Source organism: Acomys minous (assembly GCF_964271855.1).
Source record: "Acomys minous genome assembly, chromosome: 4".
Lineage (NCBI taxonomy): Eukaryota > Metazoa > Chordata > Mammalia > Rodentia > Muridae > Acomys > Acomys minous.
In genome coordinates, this window is record NC_140486.1 from 100,232,527 (window position 1) to 100,259,391 (window position 26,865).

General features: G+C 44.1%; 1 protein-coding gene across 5 annotated transcripts in view; it reads right to left on the reverse strand.

Moving 5' to 3' along the window:
* The window catches only part of TTLL4 (tubulin tyrosine ligase like 4), a 52,223-nt gene that overhangs the window by 10,221 nt on the left and 15,137 nt on the right, over nucleotides 1-26,865 (reverse strand). For 2 of the 5 annotated variants that reach the window (XM_084778463.1, XM_084778462.1), the window contains exons 2-13: nucleotides 10,766-12,331; nucleotides 9,799-9,908; nucleotides 9,389-9,452; nucleotides 4,702-4,826; nucleotides 4,218-4,328; nucleotides 3,675-3,751; nucleotides 2,593-2,784; nucleotides 2,431-2,513; nucleotides 2,079-2,207; nucleotides 1,647-1,769; nucleotides 1,273-1,371; nucleotides 481-615 (exon numbers count right to left, since the gene is read on the reverse strand). In XM_084778463.1, coding sequence (XP_084634589.1) covers nucleotides 481-615; nucleotides 1,273-1,371; nucleotides 1,647-1,769; nucleotides 2,079-2,207; nucleotides 2,431-2,513; nucleotides 2,593-2,784; nucleotides 3,675-3,751; nucleotides 4,218-4,328; nucleotides 4,702-4,826; nucleotides 9,389-9,452; nucleotides 9,799-9,908; nucleotides 10,766-12,237 — 2,720 coding nt within the window. In that variant the 5' untranslated portion in view covers nucleotides 12,238-12,331. Of the gene's footprint in view, nucleotides 1-480; nucleotides 616-1,272; nucleotides 1,372-1,646; nucleotides 1,770-2,078; nucleotides 2,208-2,430; nucleotides 2,514-2,592; nucleotides 2,785-3,674; nucleotides 3,752-4,217; nucleotides 4,329-4,701; nucleotides 4,827-9,388; nucleotides 9,453-9,798; nucleotides 9,909-10,765; nucleotides 12,332-18,135; nucleotides 18,294-24,323; nucleotides 24,430-26,865 lie in introns of those variants that run through there. The other 3 variants (XM_084778461.1, XM_084778460.1, XM_084778464.1) reach the window with 3 other exon arrangements.

A 26,865-nucleotide genomic window follows, 5' to 3' on the forward strand; every position in this document is an offset into this window, starting at 1 on the left:
CAAGCCTTTAATCCCAGTACTTGGGAGGCAGAGGTAAGTGGATCTCTGTAAATTCAAGACCAGCCTGATGTACAGAGTGAATTCTAGTACAGCCAGGGCTACACAGGAGAAAAAAACAAAAACTCATCCAAACTAACAACACAAACACAAACACACACACACACACACACACACGCACACACACACATCCAAATACCCTCATACCCTCAAAGACAACAAATAACCTTACTAAGCTTGGTGAGGCCACCCATACCCTTGGTTTGCTAGAAAATGATAGGTATCAACAATTTTTAATAACCCTTCTCTATTTTCAAAGATCTGTAAGATAACAGCAAAAAAAAAAAAAAAAATCAAGGAGTCGATAAATAGACCATAAAAGGAAGATACATACCCTAGTGAAGGAAAGGCCTTCCCAACAAGACTGTAATGACAAGAATTCTGAGGATAAAAGATGGATTCTACTGAGTAATGAAAAATTACCTTGGGGAAATGTTGACTTCTAGGACCCAGGGCTTCAGGTTCTCATCCAGCATGATGTCAAAGCCAAAGAGTTCATGGCAGCTATAGGGGTGCCGCACATACAACTTCAGGAGGTTGGTCACATAGGGCTCTGACCTGCCAGTGGGGTGTCCTGAATTAGGAGGGCAGGCACAACTTTCATGGGGATACATGCATGCAATCCCAAGACTTGAAAGGTAGAAGCAGAAAAGTCAAGAGTTCAAGGCCAACCTTGGCAACATCAGACCATCTCAACCACAAATACCATCTCTTCCAACCTCAAAATAGAGGCTTTTAAGAGTTGTGCCTGATCTGAGCCATCGTCTTAATGAAATTTGGTAAATAAGCAATATGGTGGTTTGAATGAGAATGGCTTCTATAGGTTGATATACTTGAATACTTAGTTCCTGGTTGGTGGAACTTTTAGGAAAGGATTAGGAGGTGCGGCCTTGTTAGAAGAGGTGTGTCACTAGGAGTGGGCTTTTATGTTTCAGAAAAGTCCATCCATTCCCAACTAGCTCTCTCTGCCTTATGCTAACTTCCTGAAATCCTAAGCCCCAAATTAAACTCTTTCTTTTATAAGCTGCCTTGGTCATGGTGTTTTATCATATCAACAGAAAACTAACTAAGAAAGCAGAATTTAACTCTACTTCTTCCTACCCTGTCCTCAAAACTGAAATACAAAATGGGCACAGCCTAGAGCACAGCAGAGAGGCAAGGAGAAAGTATGAGGATTCATGGCACACCCACATGCAAAGTAGCCCTACAACTCACGAGATGATGGTTTTGACAACAACATCCTTTATCTTCTCCCAAATGGCATCACTATTAATTCCCTTCTGGCTCAGATAGTTCCATAAAGCCTTCAATGCCCTGAAGGGAAAAGAGAAGGAAATGTTTGGGGTTATGTCCTTGGAAATGAGCAACAAGAGGAAAAAACAAAGTAATAGGGAACTAAAAATGATTTCTTTGTATTTCCCTAATGGTATTTTGAAATAGAAAAGTGATGCATCTGGACGCAAACTGACCAATTCTGAAGTGACAAGTACTTTAATAATACTCTTCAAGTACTGCTCCAAACCTCCCAAAGACAAAGTCCTTCCTGAGTTCAAGATGGAAGTCTGACAGGGACACATTGCCCTCAGTACCATTTGTGGCCCTGGCAGGCAGTCTCATCAGCATTGGCCTGGTACTCTGCATTCTTTTTATTGACACTGTAGTTGGTCAGGTGCATGAATTTGTTGCTAAGACTCTTCATGGAAGGGGAATACCTGGAAGTGAGAAGAACGGCAGAGGCAAATGGTGAGAGCAGATGGAAAATAGGCCAAGTATTTGCCAAGGAAGGAGATAAAGGACAAGAGCACAGATCTGTTCCTGCAAGGCCTAAGTTCTAGAAAAGCGCAGCTGGTCTACTTGGTAACCCTGTTGCCTGCAGGAAGACTTTCCTCATTTCCCACCCTCACACCTTCCTCCTTACTGACAAAGCCACAAAGACATCTGTTACTTTTCTGCTCAGTGTCCTCCTTCCAAGGAAAGGAAATTACCCAGTATAAGGGGAACGTCTCACCACCAGCACATACTTGCAACTGGCAAAGCGGACGAGTCCATCCGAAAAGAGGTAAATCCGCAGAGGATCATAAGAAGTAACGTAAACGTAGATCCGAAGATCAAATTTGCTGCCACTAATGAGGTAGGGTTTGTGTAGATACCTACAGAGAGGAGAAGCTAACTTTACATCCAGCCAGATGAGCTGAGTAAGCAAGTGGTATATATATATATATAATAAAAACCAGCTAGCTGTTCTCAGGAGACTCTGAGCACATGACTGAGGAAGGCCTTTGGCTGGGAGGTCACGAGGCAGAACACTCTTAAGGTAATCCAGAGACCCAGGAGACAGGAAGTTGGAGAGGAACGTGAGCTAGACAGGCTCACCTCTGGACCAGGAGGGGCCTGCGCTTGGGGAGCTGACTCCATTTGTGAATGACCTGAATGCCAATGCCTCGAGCAGATGCTGGCTAGAAGTCAAAGGGGAAGGAGATGAGATCTGCTCTGTCTTTCCACTTTCATCCCATCTCATCCCTCTGTCCCACTCACTGGCTTCACAATCCATTTCTGGCGGCTGCTGCTCTCCCATGCTTTGCGGAGAAGCTTGGCGTCCTGGGGCAGGATAAAAGACTGGGGAAAGAAGCTGAACTCCTTCTTGCCAAAACGGCTCTGCATACGAGATAGGTTCCGCCACAGCCGGTCCTTCCTCCCAATCTGGAAGGAGCCTGGGAAGTGGTTTAGCTACAGAAGGGACAAGAGGCAAATAGAGGATAAGGGCAGAAGTGAGACCAAGAGGAACAAGATAAGCACCACCTCATTATTCCAACATCCCCAGCAAAGTTCATGTTCCTTTTTATCTTTCTGCCACCATCTGGACACAAACTAGAGTCCCCTGGAGAGAGTGAACTAATTAAGGAATTGCCTCCCCTGGACCAGCCTTTTATGTTATGTCTGTGGGGGCATTGTCTTGATTAACTATTGATGTTAGAAGGCCCAGGCCCCCTTTGGGCAGAACCACCCCTAGGTAGGTAGATCTGGGTTGTATGAGAAAGCAAGCTGAGCAAACCATGGAGAATGAGCCTGTCAGCAGTGTTTCACAACAGTCTCTGCTCAGCTCCTGCCTTGGTTTCCCTCAGTAATAGACTGTAAGCTGTAAGCCAAAGAACTCTTTCCTCCTCAGACTACTTTTGGTCAGTATTTTATCACAGCAACAGAGAGGCAAAATAGGACAGACAGGATAGTCTCCTTGAGTACAAAGGATTTTTCCATGGCAGCACGCAAGACAAGGAAAGGAAAGCGCCATGCCATCAGGGAGTCTAAGGACAGAAGGCCACAGTGTTCCAATAGAACCACAAAATCCTCTTTACACAGACCTAGTCTGAGGAGTAGAAACAGTCAGTAGTGGTAATGGGAAACACATCTAACTGAAAACAGACAATGCCTCTCAAGAAATGGAATGAAAAGCCTCTGAGTGGCAACAGGATTGAGCTGGGAGACCTCCACTGTGGCCTCTCCAAAACACTGCTCATAAATGTCCTTGCTTGTGTGCTCTTCCCACACTGACCCTTGCTGCCTCAACAACACCTCCTTCTGGCTTAGTCTATGGGACAGGCTCCTTGGAAAGGACCCACCTTCTGATGCTCTCTAATGGATCGAAAACCAGGAGACTTCATGTGGTGACCCCAGCAGCCCAGCCAGTCATCATTTCCTGCAGAAGGCAATCAATCAGGAAGTCAGTCTCACATAATAGCTCAGGCTTTGGGACAGAACAAGACCTCATCACTAAACTCGCAGAGATCATTTAAGAGTTACCATCAAAACCCGGGTGCAGTGGCACACACCTATGATCTCAGGGAGGCAGAGGCAGGTGGATCTCTGTGAGTTCGAGGCCAACCTGGTCTGCAAAGCTAGTCCAGGATAGCTAAGGCTACACAAAGAAACCCTGTCTCGGAGAAAGAGAGAAAAAAAAAAGTTACCATTGAGCTGCCCTACATGAGGCCTCAGGACCAGGGCCAGAGCAATGGTCTTCAGCCTCCCAATTCTGACAACTGGCTTCTAAGAGGTTGGAAGCTTCAAGACACAGTCCCCACATTCAACAGGATCTCTAAGGCTCTCTTCCTGTCCAAACCCATCAGGGAGGGCAAGGAGGTCAGGTTCACAGTGGGGCAACTCACTCTTGCTGATTTTGAAGTGTGACCGTCCAATGGTCTGCTTGACAATGTTAGGGGTCACTGTGCTCATCTTCCACCGGAGTAGTTTCCTCTGTTCCCAGGGAAGTTTCTCCACTGGGGAAAAGGAAGGGCAGGGTTGGGGTGAAGAGCAGGCGGGTTACAGTAAGGAGATCAAAAAGATAGCACTGGCACCTATCCCTTCCTGGGTGGGCAGATCACTACAAATTGCTCCAGATCAGGTTTGAGAGGAGTGAACTATATGGAAGAGGGGGCTGGCTGTGCAGGAATGAGGAGCAAAGGAAAGGCTGGACGGGGAAAGAAACTGACTAGAGGCCATGTGCTAAGCAAGAGACTATGAGACTGAGAAAGGCCGACAAAGGACAAGCAAAGTCCATTACTGAACCTCCACACTGTGGAAAGTGAGCACAGGGTATAGCCGGCACTCTTCTGGGAGTGCCTCTGGACTTGGTAACTTGCTTATATTTACCTCTTTCATCCCGAGTTCCAAAATAGATGGTAGGGGACACATTGGGGAAGAGACTGTAGATGAGGGCTGGCCGTACAACTTTCTCATGATTGGAAAGGGATTTGGACATTAAATCCACACAGTTCCTGTGATGAGAAATAAACATGACAGACAATGGGAAAGCAACAGCTACAAGGTGTTAACAGGATTGCTTATAACTCTGAAAAGACAAGTGTTTGATAATAAATATTATGCAAATTTAGTGCTAGAGCTATCCCACCTACAGCTATGTATACTATTAAATGCCAATAGTCAAAGATTCCCAACATTTTGACAGCACGTCTCCAATACACCCCATGATAAGCCATAGGTTAGGGAAGACCCTGAAAGAATTCTGAGAGAGGGGGTCTGGGTGGACATTAGAAGACTGCTATACTTCAACAAAGTAGAGGAGAAAGAGGATGACACAGAATTCAAAATACAGACTCATGACACTCTGGCATTGCAAGTCTGGATCTTATGGCAGAGGGGAGGAAGACCATGGGCGGTGGGAGGGCTGTGAAGGTTGTACGGCCAAGCTAGCTCTCAAGAGGCATTAGCTGTCAGTACAAGCCACTGGCCCACACCACTTCTTTGGAAAGTGAAGAGGCTTTCCTTTTTAACCTTGAACTAGTATGAGCCACAAATATTACTGTAAGATTGGTTTTCGCATTATAAAAACAAAACAACAACAATAACAACAACAAAAAAAACCAAAACGCTTTTAGGGTTGCTAGAACCATGACAATACTTTTGTTATTTTCATTACAAAAGAAATAGGCTCTAACCCGTCATGGTGGCACATGCCTTTAATCCCAGTACTCAAGGGAGGCTGAGACTGGAGGATCACTGAGAGTTCTAGGCCAGCCTGGTCTACAAAGCAAGTCTAGGACAGCCAAGGCTACAGAGAAACTCTGTTTTTAAAAAAAAAAAAAAAAAAAAAAAGGAAGGAAGGAAGGAAAAGGGGGCTCTATATGTAAAATAATTCAGCGTTCAATAACTTAAATTTTTAAAATTTGTTTTTAAGACAAGAGATTCCTACATAAAGGCAAGGCTGGTCTCAAACTCCCAATTTTCCACCTCAGCATCTCAAGTGCTGGCATTAGACATGCATCATGTCTGGCCAAACAAGGAAAATGCAGAGAATGAGCCATGATACAAAACAAAGACAAGGCAAGAAGGTAAGGTGGCGACCAAAGCATTTACCCCACAACCAGCAAACACATTTCTGGGCCCATGTCTCAGAGGAATAAAGACTCGCGTTCACATAAAACTATGGACATAGTTCCTTACGGTAGCTTTACTCATGGTGGTTCTCAGCTGGAAACAACCCACACAGCCTCAAATGGTCAACGGTGAAGCTACTGGTAGTGTGTCAGAGAATGTGACAGTAGTGGTGGCACAAGCTGAAGTCATCCTATCATCTGCCATGACAAGGTCTAGCCAGTCATGGCTATACAGTGAGACCCTCCTTAAACAGTAAAGCTAGGGCTTGAGGAGCTGCTCAGGGCCTAAGAAGACTTGCTCTTGAAGAGGATCTGGGTTCAATTCCCAGCTCCTATAGCTCAGCCAGCAACCATCCTTAACGCCAGTCCTAAGGGACTCTCCCAGCCAACCCACCCACCCACCAGAAAAACACAAGAGAAAAGAATCCCACAATAGCAATGAAAGGTACTTCACTTATCCTTAAGGCAAGGCTATTATAAGCTATGACTCTGGAACATTTAATCTCCTTCTATGATCCTCAAAGATCTTGAATGACTTCCACCCATAATAATATAGGATTCTGCACAGCAGCAGAAAATGCAATACAACTGTTGAGCAGAAAGATTATCATGAGTTCAAAGCCGGCCTGGGCTATACAGCAAATTCCAGGTTACCTTCTGCCAAGCTGTAATTGATTTTAGTCAGCTTTTAAAGGCATGATCTAGGAGATGTCTCAATGGTTAAGGGACTGGCTGCTGCTCCAAAGGACCCAAATTCAATAACCAGTAACTCAATCCCAGGGAACCCAACACACTCATCTGGCCTCGGAAGGAACCAGGTGTGCATGTGGTACACAGACAGACGCAGGCAAAAACCTATACACTGAAATACAAACTTCTAAAAATAAAAAATGTTTGGTAATTCAATTTCTATTTTCTTGAAAACCATATTGTCAGCCCCCCATCTACAGGAAATTGTGTGTAATTTATAGTAGTTAATGAACAAATGATTACCAGCTTTTCTGGACTCATATTGTGGGTGTTTTGGTTTGTTTTTTGTTTTTTTTGTTTGTTTGTTTTCCTTTTTTCCATTTTCCAGATATTTCTGCCTCCACCTTGCTGGTTTGGTGCTCTAGAGTCAATAAAGCTGCTGCCATGACAAGGGCAACTTTGTTAATGCTAACCCAGATACAGAGAGTCTTCTTAGCTACAGATAAAGTAAATCGGATGGCAAAGAAAGTAGCTAGAGTTGTAATATACTGGGCATGCAGTGACAGACAAGGCTAAATTTTAATTTAAAATGAGAGAAGATATTTTGCACTTAAAAATTATCAATTTTCCATTCTTTAAATTTATTTAAAAATTTTTTACATTTGTTTATTATGGTGTGTGTGTGTGTGTGTGTGTGCGTGTGCGCGCGCGCGCACGCGCGCACCAATGTACATTCAAGCCAGGGGAACACTTAAGGGAGCTGCTTCTCTCTTCCACCATGTGAGTTCTGGGGCCTGAACTTAGATCATCATCAGGTTCAGTAGCAAGGGCCTTTACCAGTTGAGCTATCTGGCCACCTTCAATTTTCCATTCTTTTCTATTTTTAGAGGACAGAAAATCTTCAGTATTAAACAACTCAGTAAAAGGGGGAGGGGTTCCTTTTTTAAAAGAATTTAGTAATTAATGAAGACAGACTCTAATTCTGACACAAAGTTGGAAGGGAATGCACTGGAAGAAGCCAGGTGTGGTTATGAACGCCTTTAATCCCAGCACCTGGGAGTCAAACAGGCAGATCACTAGGTTCCAGGCCAGCCTGGTCTACATAGTGAGTCCAGGACAGCTAAGGCTACACAGAGAAACCCCTTTCTCAAAGAACCAACCAAACAAACAAGCAAACAGAGAGAATGCACTGGAGGATGTGGTTGGTTGGTTGTTTTTTGAGCTAGCATTTTATATAAGCTGGCCTCAAATTCACAGGCTCTCTCCTGCTGTGAATAAGTTCAGATTCTGGAGTACTGAGATTAATGCCACGACACCTATCACTAAAATTGTCTTATTTAGGGCTAGAGAAATGGCTTCAGCTTTGCCAAAAATCTGAGTTCAGTTCTGAGCAAACACATCAGGCAGCCCATAACTGCTTATAACTTGAGCTCCTGGACTCCACAAGCACCTACACTGACTTACATAGACCCCATTTAAACAAAAAAATTCAGACCATGTGTGGTGGCACACTGTTAATCCCAGAACATGGGAAGGAGAGGCAGGCAGATCTCTTTGAGTTCAAATCCAGGTTGGTCTACAAAATGAGTTCAGAACATCAAGGGCTATTTCACAGAGAAACCCTGTCTTGAAAAACCAAAATATAAAATAAAACTTCTTAAAGTGCTGTGCTGTTTTTTTGTTTTGGTTTTTGGTTTTTCTGTTTGGTTGGTTGGTTGGTTTCTGTTTTTTGGTTGTTTTGTTTTGTTGGTCAAACTGACACAAATTTGGTCGTATCTGAGAAGAAGAAATTTTATGGTAAGTGGTCTCTGTAAGACTGGCCTGTAGGCAAGTCTGGGTTATTGCTAATGATCGATGGTGGAAGCCCCAGCTAGCTCACTATGGCTGTAGTCATCCCTAGGCAGACAGACCTGGAGTATATGTATATAAAGCAAGCCAGGTAAGAAGAGTTCCTCTATGCCTTGTTTCAGTTCCTGCATCGAATCCCTGCTCTGACTTCCCTTCATGATGGACTGTGATATGCAACTGTAAGCTTACATGACATAAACCTCTTTTCCCCCAAGTTGCTTTTGGTTATAGTGTTTTATCACAGCACCAGACACCCTAACTAACACAAGTGTCTTTTTACTTATCTTTAATTTTTATAACTTTATGCATTTGGGTGCGTGCGTGCGTGCGTGCGTGCGTGCGTGCGTGCGTGCGTGCGTGCGTGCGTGTGCGCGCGCGCTAGGGGTATATAGAAGACAGAAAACAAGTTCTGATTGGTTTTCTTCTTCTACCATGTAGGTTCCAGGGACTGAACTCCAGTTGTCAGGCTAAGCAAACACCTCCATGTGCTGAGCCACCAGGTAGTCCAAATGTATTTTAAAACATCTAAAAGTTTTTAATCTTTTTACAAAGTGACTGACATGCTTTCAATATCTCCTGAGATAGCATTCCAAAGTATTTGCTCTACAAAAGTACTTAAATGGCTGGGCATGATGGTGCACACCATTAACCACAGCCCTCAGGAGGCAGAGAGGCAGATCTCTGGGAGTTCAAGGCCAACCTGATCTATATAGTGAGATCCAGTACAGCCAGAGCTATGCAGACCTTGACTTTAAAAAAAAAAAAAAAGTCTTAAACTACAGTTACACACAAAAACAAACAAATGAGAGACTTGATGCAAACGAATCAGGGTTTTAAGGGCCAGTTAGGGTAATGCCATTATAAACTTCAAACGACAGAAATGAGCATCTGCCAATAGCACTCACCGGGATATTATTGCCACCGACTCACTGGGGGAGACAATACTTAAAGAAGAGCACTCTGAGTCTCCTGTAGAGGAAGAATAGAGAAATCCTTAATGGAAGATGGCTGTGCACCTTCACCAGGCCCAGGCAGGTAACTATTGCTGTAACAAACTGGGCTCTGTCCTCCTTGAGAGAGTAATGAGCACCACCCCTACTCTGCACTGCATTCCTTAAACGTAACAGGAGAGGAGGCAAGACCAATGGGACAGAGGGTCTAGAGACCAAAGTCCCTCACAAAGCCCCAGTTATGCCCCCAGAGCAAATGACTCATGCAGGGGATGTCAGCCAAGCCTGGGACACACCGTCATCCCACTTCCCTAGTGGATGGCGAGCAAGCCCTAGAGTTGGAAGCAAAAGCATTCCTTCCTCACCCTCCTCTTCTTCATTCTCATCATGGCTGCAGCTATCTTCCAAACCATCTCTTAGTTCATCTTCTGTATCTTCAGGCTCTACCTGGTTTGGCCGGAGGTCAGTAGCTGAACTGAAAAAAAAGAATCATGCCTCCACCCACGCCAACTCCACAGAAGAAATCACAGCGAAGTCTCATTCCTTCATTGTCTCCTAGTAACAGCCTCCTTATCTGTAATCTCTAGCCTAGACTTCATCAACTATTGCTCGGGTCCTCAGAATTAAAGTCCAGCCTTAGCTCCTCAGCTTTATATCCCTCTACGTCTTCCACTTTTTTTTGAAGTCTCTTATAGTATATAAGTATAAAATTCTGCATACAAAAGTCATCACTGAATATCTGGTAATTCACATGTCCTTGGGATGTTCACTGGGAACTGAGAAGGCCTTGGTGGATCAAGGTTCTAGAAATGTAACAAGACACAAAAGAAGGAACCAACTATATTCACATCTTCAATTCTGAATTGCTGTCCTACTAGGAAAGCATAGGAACCACATTTGGTTTCGAGTAAGAAGGAAAGTCACAGACCCTAAGAAGTGGTGTCTGGAATTCTTACTTCTTCCCTGGTAATACTTAAAACAGGAATAGGCAAACTCTCCAAAGGAACCATCCATGAAAATCTTCAGTTTTGTGGGCCATTCAGTCCCAACTTCCCAACTCTATTGTTGTAGCAAGAAAGCAGCCGAAGGCTACAGTAAATAAACAGACAAGCCTGCACCCCAATAAAACTTCATTTACAAAAGCAAGATTTAGCCTGCAAGCTAGTTTTCCAATCCTCACCTTAAAATAAATCCCATTTAGAGTGAAACCCAAAGCTTCTAGGGTAGCTAAAAAAATAAAGCCAACTATCAGAGATACAGGCTATCAGTGTCTCCAGATTATGGCACAGCTACTGTACTGCTCCACATGAGCAAAGACAGGGCACAACTTACCGACTAGTCCTAGCATATGAATTCAGCTTCTTGGCTTTCTCAGGCTCCTTCCCAGGCTGGCCAAGATGGACAGAAGAAAGGTGAGTGGCCACTTCAGCTACACCAAGAGGCTGGAGGGAAGAGGGAACAGGAGCTCTGTCTTCTCCAAGTACTTGGGGGTCAGCTACAGACCCACAGGTAGGGCTGGGGTTAAGCCCATTGACATGTGAGGCAAGGAGGTGAATGCTGATCCTTTTGGTACAAAAGACTGGACTGTCCAACCCCAAGGTGTCTGAGGCACCAGGAATGATTTCACTGTCTAGTCCAACATCTTCCTGAGGAAACCGCTGGCCCATCAGAGGCTTCCACCGCCTGCTTCTGTTGAGAAGACCCCACTGGAAGCTGGGGTTCACAAAACAAGCCTGTTCAAACTGGTAGCCTTGTCGTGGCATCTTCTCAAAGCCTTTTGCAGTCAACTTCCTCACAGCCTCAGTGAAGTGTACCTCTTTAGTAGCACTCTGGGAATCCAGGTTTTCATCCAGGCCACAGGGATGTGCCTCCATCCTAAAGTTACTCTGACTGCAGTGGGAAGAGGCAACACTGGCTGAGGATATGTTGAGGGTGCTAGGAGTCGATGGGGTGATAGGGGCAGTGACATCATCTAAAGCAGTGCCAATGCTTTGGGGCACCTTATGGTCACCAGGCTGGGGCACACAGTCTCCAGTACCCCCTGAATGATGCCAGGAGACAGGCTGGATCTTGGGTGAGGATACTGGCTTCAGGCCATCTGTGGCTTGTGATAAGGGCACTTTAGTGCTATTTGGCCTCATGAAGGAGTTATTGTTCAGCATTGGCCTATAGGAGGACATCGGAGATGCAATCTTCCCTGAGATGGCAGAGGACAGGCTCTTCCTTGAAGGATTTTCCCCAGCTGCTGCCAATGAGAGGTATGGATCAGTGGGTGAAGATGACATGGGCTGGGCCATGGGAAAGACTGTAGAAGATGGGGCTTTACTGGCAGTGACACTGACAGGGTGACCCTTCTGAGGGAGAGAAAAGGATCTTTTCTCTGATGGGCTGGAACGCAAGCAGAAAGATTCCAGTTGCTGGTAGGGTTTTTGCCTCACGTTGGTACGGCGGTACAGCAGAGTATTGTTGAACAAGTCAGGGAGAGATTGCAGGTAACAGGGATTGTTGTGGCCTGCAATGACGGCTGTGGTCCCAGAGCTACATAAAGTGCTAGGGCAAAAGAAATAGGTTGACTGGGGTTGGACTCCCAAGAGACTGGTGCCCAGCCCTGCTGACAGTGTGCCTACGTGCTTCCTTTCCAGTTTCCAGATTGGCTTCACCTGCTGGTGGGCTTGAGACCAGAGTTTGACCTCTGAGGGTTTCTCAGGTGGTGAAGCAGATACTGTGCCTGAGGGATGTCTCTGCTTGAAGCTGTTTCCTCGGCGCAGGCCAATACTGTAGTGCTCTGTTCCTGCTGAGGCCATGAGGGGCCCACATCATGGCAACATGGCCTCATGGCCTGGCTCAGGTAAGGTGACACACACCTCTAGCACCAACTGCATCCTTGAATCCGTCAGCCTGCAGGGAGAGAAATTATTGGAAATGCTGCTGACTTATGAGGATGGGCCCTGCTAGGTAATTAACAGGGTCTCACTTCAGCCTTAGCAACCAGTCTTGGTCATCATTTGGGGCCCTGGGGAAAGAACATGTTTCCAGGGAGCCTGCAGTGGCCTCCTATGATCAAATCTGGTTTTAACAAGGACTAAGATTTTAAGGGTCACAGTGCAAGGCTGCTCATGTGTCCATACTCTCAGAAAGCTTGCCCCTCTCCACAGAACATAGCTGTTAGGTGGATATGATCAAGAGACTGTGTGTGTGTGTGTGTGTGTGTGTGTGTGTGTGTGTGTGTGTAAGTAACTGTCAAATAAAAAAATTAAAGCATATTAAGAAGAGGAGGAGGAGGAGGAAGAAGAGGAAGAAACAGAAAAACCGGCTATCACCATTCCAGACTTCCCCTTTTGTACCTGGTAAGGTAGGGCAGGTCTGAAAGTGGCAAAGACCAGCCTGTATTCCCCTCTCTACTAATTGTTCTGTGCTCCAGTTCTCAACTGGCTTTACCATTACTTTGGTCCTTAAAAAAAAAAAAAAAAAAAAAAAAAAAAAAAAAAAGAGGGGCTAGAGAGCACAGACTGCTCTTCCAGAGGTCCTGAGTTCAATTCCCAGCAACCACATGGTGGTTCACAACCATCTATAATGTAATCTGATGCATACTGTATACAAAACAAATAAATCTTTTAAAAAAAAAAGACAAATTCAGACAGAAATGGAGCAGAGACAGCAATTTCATCTCTTCAAGAATCTTGTCAACCACTCAGACTAAAGTTCCAAACCACATACTGGAGAACAAGGAAGGGGACGGAACTAAACCAACCCTGTCTTACTTACAGTGACTTTATTCTCAGCAGCCACGATGGAACAAAGAAATGAGAAAGCAGAAGAGAAAGGCAGGAAGAGACAGCAGCCTTTATTCCAGGGCCCAGACTGTAGTTTGGCTGGTCTATGGGGTGGAGAATCTGCCTTGTATCCCTTTCTTTCAATATCTCCTCTAAAGCAGTGTTTGAACCAGCCTTGTCTCACAACAATTTCTTCAGCATGGTCACTCTCTAAATAGACTCTCAAAACACTCCCTAGTTTTCATGTGGGGAAAGGTCGATCTGCCTGCCTAACCACATCCAGAGGGAAATAACAACTGTCTGTTCACCTTAGATGACAGAATCCTAATATCCTTATCAAAGGAGCTAGGAAGAAGAAATTAGCAGGGAGAATTTTGTTCAAGTTGCATTTTATGATATAAAAATAGGAAGAGATTTTATATTTTGATTAGAGTACTCTCCAAGACCCAAGATTCCTATCTGCAAGTCCTGGAAGGAAAATAGCAACAACAAGCCTGCAGAAGCCTACAAATGCCTACTTACAGGGAATCCTTGTCAAGAATAAAAAAACATACAACAATGGTGAGCTTTTAAAAAAGTATAAATGCGAAGAACAGTATTGAGGTCAGTACCCTCAAAAAAAAAAAAGACAAAGCTGCACCACCACACAAGTCCAAATGATGAAAATAGTGTATGAGGGACAATTACCCTATATACACACAATAGAAAAGTCTAACATTGAAAGAGTCAAGCCCAGCCTAGAGTAGTGGTGCACATCTTTAATCCCAGCACTTGGGAGGCAGAGGCAGACTTATCGCTCTGAATTCAAGGCTAGCTTGGTCCACCAAACAAGCTCTAAGATAGCCAGGGCTACACACAAAGAAACCCTGTCAAACAAAAACCCCAAGCCCTACCAAAGACTTTCTAAGACCTCATGTATGCATGTATGAATGCTGAGTATACTCAAGACTCAAAATTCAACTCATTTATCTTTCAGGAACTCATATCTTGCCCTACCAATGCAACACAATAGATACACCACAGCAATAGGAAGGACATACAAGTCAAGGAAATAAAACCTAAGGCCACCACCTAAAAAAACAACCTTGCTAATGTTTCTCCCTTCATCTCCATGCTTTTATAAGTTCTGGTTCACGCATTCATTGATGAAGTATCTAAGAATATTCCATAGATTTCTCACTAATACCACAGACCTCCACAGCTGCCAGTCAGAGCCACTGTGTAACACCTCAGAACTAAAAGGGTGGATGAAGAGAAGAGAGCCCTTCCTTCTGCACACCCCACTCACTTTCCCTCTCTGCATCCTATCAGGTAATCCTCTGTGCCACAAAAACTGAACACAGTGGCCTCACACCTGGACATCAACTGGCTTGTTCTTTGTTTTTTGCTTGTTTTTTTGACAGGGTCTCACTCTACAGCTCTGGCCAAGACTGAAACTCAATATGTAGACGAGGATAAACTCGAGCTCACATATTTGTGTGCCTGTTTCCCAAGATCTGGGATTAAAGGGATGTGCTACTACACCTGGCTGGTTTGTCTTTTAATACAACTAAGGAAGAAAGAGGATAAGGATAAAACCCTTTCCCCTTCAAAGGCTAAGGGTGGCTTGTGCCCAGATGGTGGCAAGCTGGGTTAGTGCCAATGTAGTGAACTCCCTTCTAACTGATGAGATACCAGCACTATGTCTCTGAGATGATCATTTCCGCTGCTCTTCTCTTGTAAGTTCCAGGGTGTGTAGGATACCCACCTGAGGGATGGTCACATGGCTTTAAGTATATACAAGGGCCAGGAGGGGAAGATGGTTTCTTTAACTATGACAAAGAGTTCCACAGTTCATAAGAGACATCAGGGCTGGCTAACATGGTGGTGTCATGAAGCGCAAACACATAGCTGCCAGATCACATACTCTGTAGACATTAGCTCCATAAATACAAAGTAAACAGTACCACTCCACAGCAGTCTCACAGAGGTGCCTCAATCTGGCTTTAGTTCAGAAGTTTCTGGCTCAAACAAGGAAAGGATGTTTGCTAAAAGTAACTTCTTTCTCTTTGGAAATTCCTAATGAAATTAAAACTCAGTGTCATGGGGAGCAGAGATTTAGCTACAATACTCAAGCAGCCTGTGTCCTCCTTCCCCACCACTGCTACAGGTCACATTTTCCTATGTGATACCCAGTGCCTACAGGAAGGGGGGGGGGAGGTGTTAAACTTAAAAAGGTTTGAGCTGGTCCAAATTCTAATAATTTGAGGAAATAAAAATTTTTCCAGGCCGGGCGTGGTGGCGTATGCCTTTAATTCCAGCACTCGGGAGGCAGAGGCAGGCGGATCGCTGTGAGTTCGAGGCCAGCCTGGTCTACAAAGCAAGTCTAAGACAGCCAAGACTACACAGAGAAACCCTGTCTCGAAAAACCAAAAAAAAAAAAAAAAAAAAAAAAAAAAAAAAAAATCCAAATCAGTTTGAAAAGTTTACAGAGGGGGTGGGGGAGGGAAGAGATTGATTGATTCTAGCTGGGTGTGATGGTGCACACCTTTGATCCCCGCACTCTGGAGGCTGAGGCAGGAAGAGCTCTATGAGTTGAGGACGGTCAGTTCCAAGACAACCAGGCCCTACACAGAGAGACCCTGCCTCAAAGAGTGATGAGTTCTGCCCTCAGGTCAAAGTCCACATAGGCACACAGACCATAAAGACGGCAGACCCTCTCACAAGGCAGCTTTCTGCTGGGTGAAGCCCGCCCTCTGAAATAGCCTCTTGATTTCATATACACAGTCATTTCTCAGGATTTTTTCCCAGCTCCCCTTAAAATTTTAAGTGTACTCTGATGACATCCTCTATGTCTTGAGGATCTATGTTTTTAAGATCTGGGGACAGATTGCCTTTCTCCCAAGAAAAACTTTAGGATGAGCTAAAGGGAAAAAGAACAGGAAGAAAAGATACTTACATATGTGAAAGACATGCACAGGCCACTGGTAGAAGTCTTGCTTCATAATACCCAAGTTAGCCAGGTGTGGTAGTGCACACTTTAATGCCTGCACTCAGAAGGCAGGTAGGAGGCTCTATGAGTTTGAGGGTAACCTGGTTTACACAGTGAGTTCTAAGCCAGCTAGAGCTATACAGTAAGATCTTGTCTCCAAACAAACTAACAAAGGCAAATACCCAATTTAGCCAGACATGGTGGCACATGTCCTTCATCCCAGCAGATGCAGAGCCAGGCAGAGTTCTGTAAATTCCAAGACAGCCTGGTCTGTGAAAGGATGGCAGGCTTTGTCCCAGGTGAAAACAGTTTTGCTTGCCCCTAGGAAACACCACGGATACCCCACTGAGGTGGACTTTGTGATAGACTGAGAAGAGCCAACCTCAGGAATCAGATCAGGGACTCCAGCCAGGCTATTGTGTTTCTAATCAAACATGGATGGGAGGAGGGAACCGGGAAAGAAATGCAGGCAGAAAAAAGAGAAGGCTGATCTGGAGAGGATCGATCAATCAGCATGCAGGTCCCATGGAACTAATACCCGGAAGGTTTATTCTTGTTTCCCTTTAACCTTTTCCCCTCCTGTATAGGATAGCTGGGTTGTATAATAAAGTCTAATTGTTAAGAAACAGAGCCAACACTGGTCTACATAGTGAGCTCAAGGCCAGCTAGAGCTACATAGTAATACCTTGTCTCAAAGCAAAACAAACAAAAACACGTAACATGCACATGGTATACACACATACATGTAGGCAAACTCATACACATAAAAATGTTTAAAAGTAGCCAACTTAAATAAAACTTCATAAAAGTATCAATAATTAAGCAAATTAAAAAGAATTTTCTGAGGCTGAAGAAAGGGTTAGTGGTTAAAAAGCATTGGCTGCTCTTTCAGAGGAACCAGGTTCAACTCCCAATACCCAAATAATAGCTTACAACCATCTGTAATTCCACTTCCAGAGGATCTGTTGCCTTCTTTTGGCCTTCACAGGCACCAGGCACACACGAATAAACATGCAGGTAAAACAGATGAACACATAAAATAAAATTTTAAAAAGATAATTTTCCGGCTGGGTGTGGTGGCGCACTCCTTTAATCCCAGCACTCGGGAGGCAGAGGCAGGCTGACAGATGTGAGTTCAAGGCAAGCCTGGTTTACAAAGTGTAGCCAAGGCTACAGAGAAACCCTGTCTCAAAAAAAACAAAACCAAAAAAAAAAAAGAGATAATTTTCCATACTCTATTATTTCCATTTAATCTGCAGTTTTTGGTTTTTTGTTTGTTTGTTTGTTTGTTTTGGTTTTGGTTTCTCTGTGTAGCCTTGGCTGTCCTAGACTCACTTTGTAGACCAGGCTAATTTGCCAAATTTTAAAAACACACACACACACACACACACACACACACACACACACACACACACCCTTAAAGACAGGCAAAGGCATTCACACTTATTGTCTCTGCGTATAACCACCTGACCCAACACTACCTGACCTCCAATCAGCACCTGGAAAAGTATGTAGGGAGCCAATAAACTGAGCTCACCTGGAGGATAGCAGCTTGAATAATTTAACATTTTAAAGAGTCAATAAAATTACATGACTCTTGTCTCTATATATTATCTTCGAGGAACAAGGTGATCTAAGAGGAAGACAGTGTACAAACACTAAACTGAGCTACTATCTGCAGAGTTCAAGTTTAAAAGAATACAAGTCTGTTTCTGTGACTAAGTTTCTTCATGTAGGCCCAAACAGGAAACTGCCCAGCGGAAAGGAAAGTAGAAGCTGAGAGCACAGTAATAGCTCAGGAGAGAATTCTTGGATAGCTTGCAGGGCATCTTGTTGGCGGCAGGTCACCTGGGCAGAGGGAAGGATGAAGGGCTGAGCAGGGAAGATAAGGGGGATATCTGATAGTTTACTTCAAGACACCTGCGCTGTTTGACTGTTCAAACAAAAACACGCATTACTTGTGTGAAGTCTCCAGGGCACTCTTCCTCTTCCCAACCACACAGCATCAGCAGCCACCACCTCACTGGAGCGCCTACCAAGCGCTAGTCAGCAGTTCATCACTTTCAGTGCTCAGCAATTCATCACTTTCAATGCTGGGCCTCACAGCTGCAGTATTCTGGGAAAGACAGGAGAGAGGAAATACTATAACCCTACTAAGCAGTTGTGAGAAAACAAACTTTAAAATTCACACAAGGTGCACTGAAGCACAGTGTACCAATGGGCACTGGAGAGGAAGAGGGTTGTGAAGTTTAGGCTACTTCAGTAGTGACCCACAAGAAACACTGGCAGCAGGGCAGTTATTTCTTGTTGATATCATCCCTTTTTTTGTTTATTTTGTTGTTGACTTGACACAAACTAGGGTCATCTGGGAAGAAGGAACCTCAATTGAGAAAATGCCTCCACCAGACTGGCCTATAGGCAAGTCTCAGGGGAATATTCGTGATTAACAATTGATGTGGGAGGGCCCAGCTCACTGTGGGCAAGTTGTCCCAGGTTATATAAGAAAAGTAGCTACTAAGTAAGCCATGCAGTACAAGCCATGAAAGTAAGCAGCATTCTCCTGTCTCTGCTTCAGTTCCTGTCTCCAGGTCCCCATCCCAAGTCCAGGACAGGCAGGGCCACACAGAGAAACCCTGTCTTGAAAAACTAAAAAAGAGCCGGGCGTGGTGGCGCACGCCTTTAATCCCAGCACTCGGGAGGCAGAGGCAGCTGGATCGCTGTGAGTTCGAGGCCAGCCTGGTCTACAAAGTGAGTCCAGGATGGCCAAGGCTACACAGAGAAACCCTGTCTCGAAAAACCAAAAAAAAAAAAAAAAAAAAAAAAAAGCTAACATGGGTAGTACCCAAATATCCCATCTTTTCCCCTCAGCCTTTTTATAAGCTGCTATAAATGGACAAAAATACAAGGAACAGGTGTTATATTTAATAATTAGGGCAGTAAGGTATAAGGTGATAAGATATAAGAAGGTACCAGGCAGCAGAATGTGTGTGTGTGTAGGGAGAGGCCACGTGGAGGGTCTGTCCTTTAACATGGCCCTAGGCAGGGTCATGCCCTTGTAGCAGGTAAGCGATGACATCACAAGTAGGCAGAAACAACAGGCAATAAGTATTCACTAGGAATTTCCAAATTCAACTAGGACAAATAATGAACGTTCCTTCATAAAGACATCACAGGAGCTGGGCAGGATAGTGGCTCAGGACGTAATCCCAGCACTTGGGAAGCTAAGGTAAAACTGCTTCAAGTTCTAGATCGGTCTGGGCTATGTAGTCAGGTCAGCCTAGACTACAAAGTGAGACTGCCTCAAAACAAACAAAAAGACATAATCACTATTTGGGAGCTTCTGTGGCATCAGAAGTACTGCTAGTATTTAGATTCCTCAGCTACAAATATGATTGCCCATTAAAACATACCAGAAAGGTCAAATAGCTCAGAGTGTAAAAGTGCTTGACACCATGGCTGATGACCTGAGTTCCACTCCCACTACAGGAAGTAGAGAAGCAATTCCCTCAAGTTGCCCTCTGACCTCCTCATACACACCTTGACATGTGTGTACATATGCATGCATACACATGCACACACAACTAGTACACAGATAAATAAAATGTAAATGTAAAAAAGGTTTTTAAAATCATGCCAGGAGGTATGTGGCAAACTTGAGTTCTTGTCCTGACTTTCCTTAAGAATGGAATAAAGGGCTGGAGAGATGGCTCAGCAGTTAAGGGCACTGATTACTCTTCCAGAGGTCATGAGTTCAATTCCCATCAACCACATGATGGCTCACAACCATTTATAATGTGATCTGATGCATACTGTTTACATAATAAATAAATCTTAAAAAAAAAAAAAAGAAAGAAAGAATGGAATAAAACAGATAGCCTCTCTAAGTTGCTCCCCTTTATTCCCTCCCACCCCCAGACACAGTTTCTCTGTATAGCCTTGGCTGTTCTGGACTCAATCTGTAGACCAGGCTGGCCGCCATACATGCTCCATGGAACATGCTCACCTCTGCCGGAATGGTGGTGCACACCTTTAATCCCAGCACTCGGGAGGCAGAGACAGGCGGATCACTGTGAGTTCAAGGCCAGCCTGGTCTACAAAGTGAGTCTAGGACAGCCAACGCTACACAGAGAAACTGTCTTGAAAAACAAAACAAAAACAAAAACAAAAAATGTCCTAAGAAATCTATAAAATACCAAGAAATTTACAAAAATCTACTAGAATGAAGCAAGTTTAATAAGGCTAGAGGGTATAAGACCGCCACACAAATTTTTTTTATTTAGTTATTAATTTTTCAAGACAGGGTTTCTCTGTGTAGCCCCTTGTCTGTTCTGAACTCATTTTGTAGACCAGGCTGGCCCCAAACTCACAGAGATCCACCTGCCTCTGTGTCTCAAGTGCTGGGATCACAGGTGTGCACTACCGTACCCAGTCAACTTAAAATTTTTTAATTCATTTTTTATGTATGTGTGTATGTGCATTTGTGTGTATGGGGGCAGATGCATTTGATAGCCTGTGTGTAGGAAGTCAGCTTCTACCTTGTTCAAAACAAAGCTCTTGGTTTTTGCTGCCTATGCCAGGTACCTGCAAGCCCCTAGGGACTCACCTGTCCCTGCTTCCCACCTCCCTGCAGGAACACCAGATTATAGAAACTTTAGCTACTGCAACTGGTTTTTGTGTGAATTCTGAGGATTCAAACACAGGGGTTCACACTTGCATGACAAGTGCTTTTACAATGGCTTTTACTGAGCCATTTCCCTCAGGCCCAGAAATATCAAACAAAACCCCATACAGCTCCTTGTCAATCTCCATTGCTAACTCTGCCTGCTTTCTTGGACTCCAACTAAAAAATATGCTATTTCCCTTCCTCTTCATCTCCCTCCTCCTGGCAGTTGCCAAGACTTACAGCCTGCCTGTCCTGTTGTTTTTCCCTCAAATGCTAACAAAATGGTGCGGTGGTGGATCAGTCTGCAGGACCACATACAGCTGTAATTGGAGATGGAGGTAGGATCTGGAGTTCAAGATTATTCTCAGGACTAGGAAGCTGGCTCAGCAGCTCAGAGCCCTCCTTGGAGGACCCAGGCTCCATTCCCAGAATCCACGTGGCAGCTCACAACCGTAACTCCAGCTCCTGGATACACCGCAGCCTCTTCTGACCTCTTCCGGTACTAGGTATGCACATGATACACATACACACATGCAGGCAAAACAACCATATACCTAAAATAATAACCTAAAAACTTTTAAAAAGATTATTCTCTGTTCATGGCGAGAACATTATTCTCAATATTCATGAAGAACAAGGTAGACCCTATCTACAAAATCCAAACCAAATCAAGACCGGCCATAGGTCCACGGCAGAGCACTTAGCTAATGCCCAGTCCCTGGCTGCAATCTCTAGTATCACACATACAAATGAACAATTCCATTTATGGTTATTTAAATCACCTAGGTTCCTGTTTGGGTTTTGTGGTTTCTTTTAGCCTGTTGCTCAGGCTAGATTCAAACTCTCGGGCTCAAGCTAGTCTTCTGCCTATGTCTCCTGAGTAAAGATTATCACTGTGCCCAGCCTTAGGAATAACTTTAACAACAAAAAGTATAGACCTATACAGTGAAAAATACACAAACTGCTAAAAAGAAATTAGAAATGTAAACATACAGAGATATAACATGTTCATGAACCAGAAGATGCACAATAAAGTTGGCAATTCCTTCTGATAGAGTAAATGCAATTCTTATCAAAATTCCAGAAAACTTCTCTGAAGAATCTGACAAGTACATATGAATATTTGTCTGCAAATGTAACAGATCTAGAATAATAGACAGAACAGCTAGGGGACTTACTCTGCCTGATTTCACAATCTAGAACAAGGTATGACAATAGTATTAATAATAGACACGTAAGCCAACAGGACACAACAGAGTCCAGAAGTAAACCACATTCCAGCCAATTAAAAGCTGGAATTTCATGAAAGGATCATTTTTATTTTAAATAAGATTTATTTATTTACTGTGTATACATGTATGCCTAAATACCAGAAGAGGGCACCAGATCTCATTATAGATGGCTGTGAGCCACCATATAGTTTTTGGGAATTGAACTCAGGACCTTTGGAAGAGCAGACAGTACTCTTAACCTCTAAGGCATCCCTCCAGCCCCTCAGGGATCATCTTTTTTTTTTTAGCAAGTGATGTCGAAGCAACAGGATGTTCATGCACACTCCACTACCTACAGTAGGATTAACTGAGGAATCCACCTGTCATGCTCTAAGGTACAGAGCGAGGTCACATGATCACATCAAAAGTCTTTTTAATATAGCCGTTTTAGGTCTGCCTGCCAGTGGACTTGCAAACTCGAGCTCAACGTGAAGTTTAACAGAAGCACTTTCTAGAGCCAAACAACATGCTATAGGGTTGAGGTCGTCATTCAGCCATTAAACCTGAATCTCCATGGAAACCTCACTGCCCACAAAACCCAAGCCTCCTCTTCAACAGAAACACCAGGTACTGTCTACACACAGCTGAGGAGCAAAACCTGAGAGGCTGAGATAAGGTCTCTGGCACTAGAAAGAATGAAACCAGGGGTTTCAATAGCCACTGTCATCCAAGAGGAAACAACTTTTAATCTTTTTTAAAGTAGATGAGAATGTCAAATTTTAGGAAAGTCACACTGAAGGACAAGAGAAAAGTACTAATGACACCAGAATCAATCAATCCTTCTCTCACACCCAATTAAAATTTTATTAGTGTCAGGGGCCAGGAAAGAAGCTAATATTCCACAAAAATGATTTAATAAACTAAAAATCCTATGTGGTGGCAATGACATGTAATTTCAGCATTCCTGAGGCTTAGTCAGGAAGAGCATTAGTTTGAGGCCTGGGCTACATGGTGAATGAACCACTCTTGAACATAATATCTGGGGAAAGGGTCTCAGGCCCGGGAACAGGCATTTGAGCAACACAGAAATTTCCAACCTGCCTCAAGTAATGAGTTCACCCTGACCTCTGCTGACCTTCTCTTCCACTCAATCCATCAAGAAGTATTCATAGCTTCAAAGTAATTTTTCTTATTTATTGTTCCCCATCTCCAGTCATTACCTTAATCAAGTCACTATCATCTGTCACCAGCTAACTTAGCCCTCCTCAGAATCTCCGTTTTCTCTTAGTGTGTGCTTTTAAGCATATGTGCCACAATGCTCATGTGGAGGTACAAGGACAACCTCCAGTGTTGGTCCTTACCTTCTCCCTTGTTTAAGGTGCATCTCTCTGTGTTTCCACTGTGTATACCAGGCTAGCTGGCCCATGAACTTCTAAGTATCTCCTGTCTCCCATCTCCCCACAGGAGGGAACACTGGGATTAGAGACACTTGTGCTAACCATCCAACTGCTGCATGGTTTCTGAGGGTTCAAGCCCAGGTCCTGCATAACTTGCACAGCAAACACTTACCAACTGAGCTATCTCCCCATCCTTTCCCCCACTTCTTTTGCATGTGTTATTCTGTAGCTCAAACTGACTGAATTTGTGGCAATCCTAAGTGCTGTATGCATCAGCACAAACAGCTCACAATGCTCTTTTTAAAATATAGCTTAAAGCCATCAGATGCTCCTAAGCCTGCCAGGCCTGATAGTACAGACTATAATCCTAATTACTCAAGGGTCAAGGCTTGCAGGAGCTACAGAGAGAATTCAAGGCCAGACTGAACAGTTTAACAAATAAAAAGAAGTGCTGGGATGCAGGCCAGAGTAGAGCAGTTAGTTGCCTGGCATACATGAAACCATAGGTTCAATGTCAAATCATTCTCATCCTCATCCTCATCCTCATCCTCATTCTCTCTCTCTCCCTCTCTCCCTCTCTCTCTCTCTCTCTCTCTCTCTCTCTCTCTCTCTCTCACACACACACACACACACACACACAGTCTCTATTATGTTCTGTCCAATTTGTAAAGATACTTTTGCTGTGCTTCCTTAAGCAAGTGAGAACAATTAGTAGCCTAGCCAAAAAACCTATGCTGTCTCAAACCATCAACTCTCTAGGGGCCAGACCCAGCTAAATTTGGACAAGCACCTATTTCTACATAAAGCAATTATTCATTAAGCACTGATTAAATCACTTTCTTGGATGTGGCCCTGGGACCTGCAGTTTCCTTTACCTCCTCCATCAAGATGTTTCTGTAGGTCAGCTGAGGAATTTGGGACACTGGAAATGGTTCATCACCTACATACAAGGTCCCTGACTGGATCACTTGATGGGATGTAACGCACCTGGAAGTGGACAGGTAGCGGTCAGACCTACTTCCTGTGACAAGATAAATCCCAAGCTCTAGCTCCTTAAAGCAAGATGGAGAAACAATGAATTTAGTAATGTTTTTAAGACTTATTTTCACTTCTCATTACATATATGTGTGTAGGTATGCATGTGAGTATATGCACATCAGTGCAGGTACCCTTGGAGGCCCCTGGAGCTGGGGTTACAGGCAGTTGTGAGCCACCAATATGGGTGCTGAAAACTGAAGACAGGTCCTCTGCTCTGGTAGGTTTTTTTTTTTTTTAAAGATTTATTTATTATATATTTAGTATTCTGCCTACATGCAAGAAGAGGGCACCAGATCTCATTATAGATGACTGTGAGCCACCATGTAGTTGCTGGGAATTGAACTCAGGACCTTTGGATGAGCAGCCAGTGCTCTTAACCTCTGAGCCATCTCCCCAGCCCTGCTCTGGCAGTTAAAAGCTCTCAGCCGCTGGGCCATCTCTCTAGGCGTAGGCAAAATGGATTTCTGGAAGTCGCACAGAGGAAGGTCAGATTCAAGTTGAAAGAAATGGCAGGTCATGTTACAAGTGCAGATACATAAGGCTCAGGAGTCTGGCAGTGCAACAACGCAGACTCCCAACACTAGATGGAGAGGTCAAGCTGCAGACTACTGACAAATGAGACCAATCAAAGCTTTATGTGGCCAGGTGACTGACTAGGTCTCCTGAAGCTCTGATTGTTATCAGTTTCCACAGGCATCTCCTGCTTCTGCTGAACGGCAGTTCTCAAAGAGTGCTTCACAGAACCTGAGAGGGCCCCGAGACTCTTTCAGAGGTCTCTACTGGGTCACAACTGTGTGTGTGCCAGCAATGAGAGGGTGTCTGTCTTTTCAAAACCTTGTGCTGACCTGTCCACTGATGGTGCAAGACAAGCGGCGATGAGTAAAGCCACTGGCATCCTTACACAACTCAAGACAACGGTAGCCTAAAGTCTTCCACTGGATGTATTAGGTGGCCACCCAGTCGAAAAATGACAATTTTACTGCATACCATGGAAATTTTATTTTTTTAAATTTTAAAATATTCTATGTGACAAAACAAGAGGTAGGATCTGGGGGTACAGCAAGACGGAAGCTCTAGTTTCAATACGAAGCACTTGGGTGGCTGAGGAAAAGAGCACATGAGGCATGCTAGTGGGGTGTGGTGGCACAGCCTGCAATCCTAGCACTTCCAGGTGGAGGCAGGAGGAGTTTCAGGACAGACTGAGCTGCGTAGAGACCTTATTCTCAAACAAAACAAAACTAAGCAAAGCACCTGGTGAGACAAGGCTGCCAGACTCTTGTGTAGAACACCATATTTACTTGAAAGAATGAATGACATAGGTGACAAAGTCCTTCAGACTGTGGTATCTGGCAGACACTTCGGGAAATAAAACAAAGTAAATAAAGCCTGTCACTTCAAGTAAGACAGCGGACAGAACTTGCTGCCAATGAGAAAATTTGAACTTTCAAGAGAAAAAAAAAATCAGAATTTTGGCAAAACTGTATCTGCCACTAAAAGCATGACTGCTTTTCTGGAAATCGTGATACTGATACAAATATGACTATTATTTTATTTTATGTAACTTTTGGCATTTATCTGTGTGTGCGCACACTCACACAGAGGCCAGAGGACAACTTTCATGATTCTACTCTCCTTCCATTATGCGAGCTCCAAGGATTGAACCCAGGTCATCAGGCTTGGTAGCAAATGCCTTTAGCTGATGAGCCATCTCAATGGCCTACTTTTGGTGTCTTTAGACAAAGTCTTGCTATGTAGTACAGGTTGACCTAAAATTTATAGCCCTCTTGCCCCAGCTTCCCAAATGCTGGGATTAACAGGCCTAATCGGGGCTGGAGAGATGGCTCAGAGGTTAAGGGCACTGACTGCTCCTCCAAAGGTCCTCAGCTCAATTCCCAGCAACCACTGGGAGATGGTGTCTCACAACCATCTATAATGTGATCTGATGCCCTCTTCTGGCCTGCAGGTGTACATGCAGGCAGAACACTGCATACATACATATATACATACATAAAAAAAAAAAAACAGGCCTAATGGTGCCATAATGCCTACTTTCTTTTTTTTTTCCTTTTCTTTTTTTTTTTTTCAAGAGAGAGTTTCCCTGTGAAGCCTTGACTATTCTGAACTTGTTTTGTAGACCAGGCTGGCCTCAAACTCACAGCAATGCACCTGCCTCTACCTCCCGAGTGCTGGGGTATGCCAGGCGTATGCCATCACACCCAGCTTGCCTACTTTCAAATATGATTCTTTTATATTGTATAAGGAACATGACAGTATTTGGAAGATTTTTAACAATTCAATCAGTGTCTACCACATGATGTCATGGAGTCAGGGGTACATACAAGCCAACCACTATGGTGATGCACACCTGTGTTAATTGCT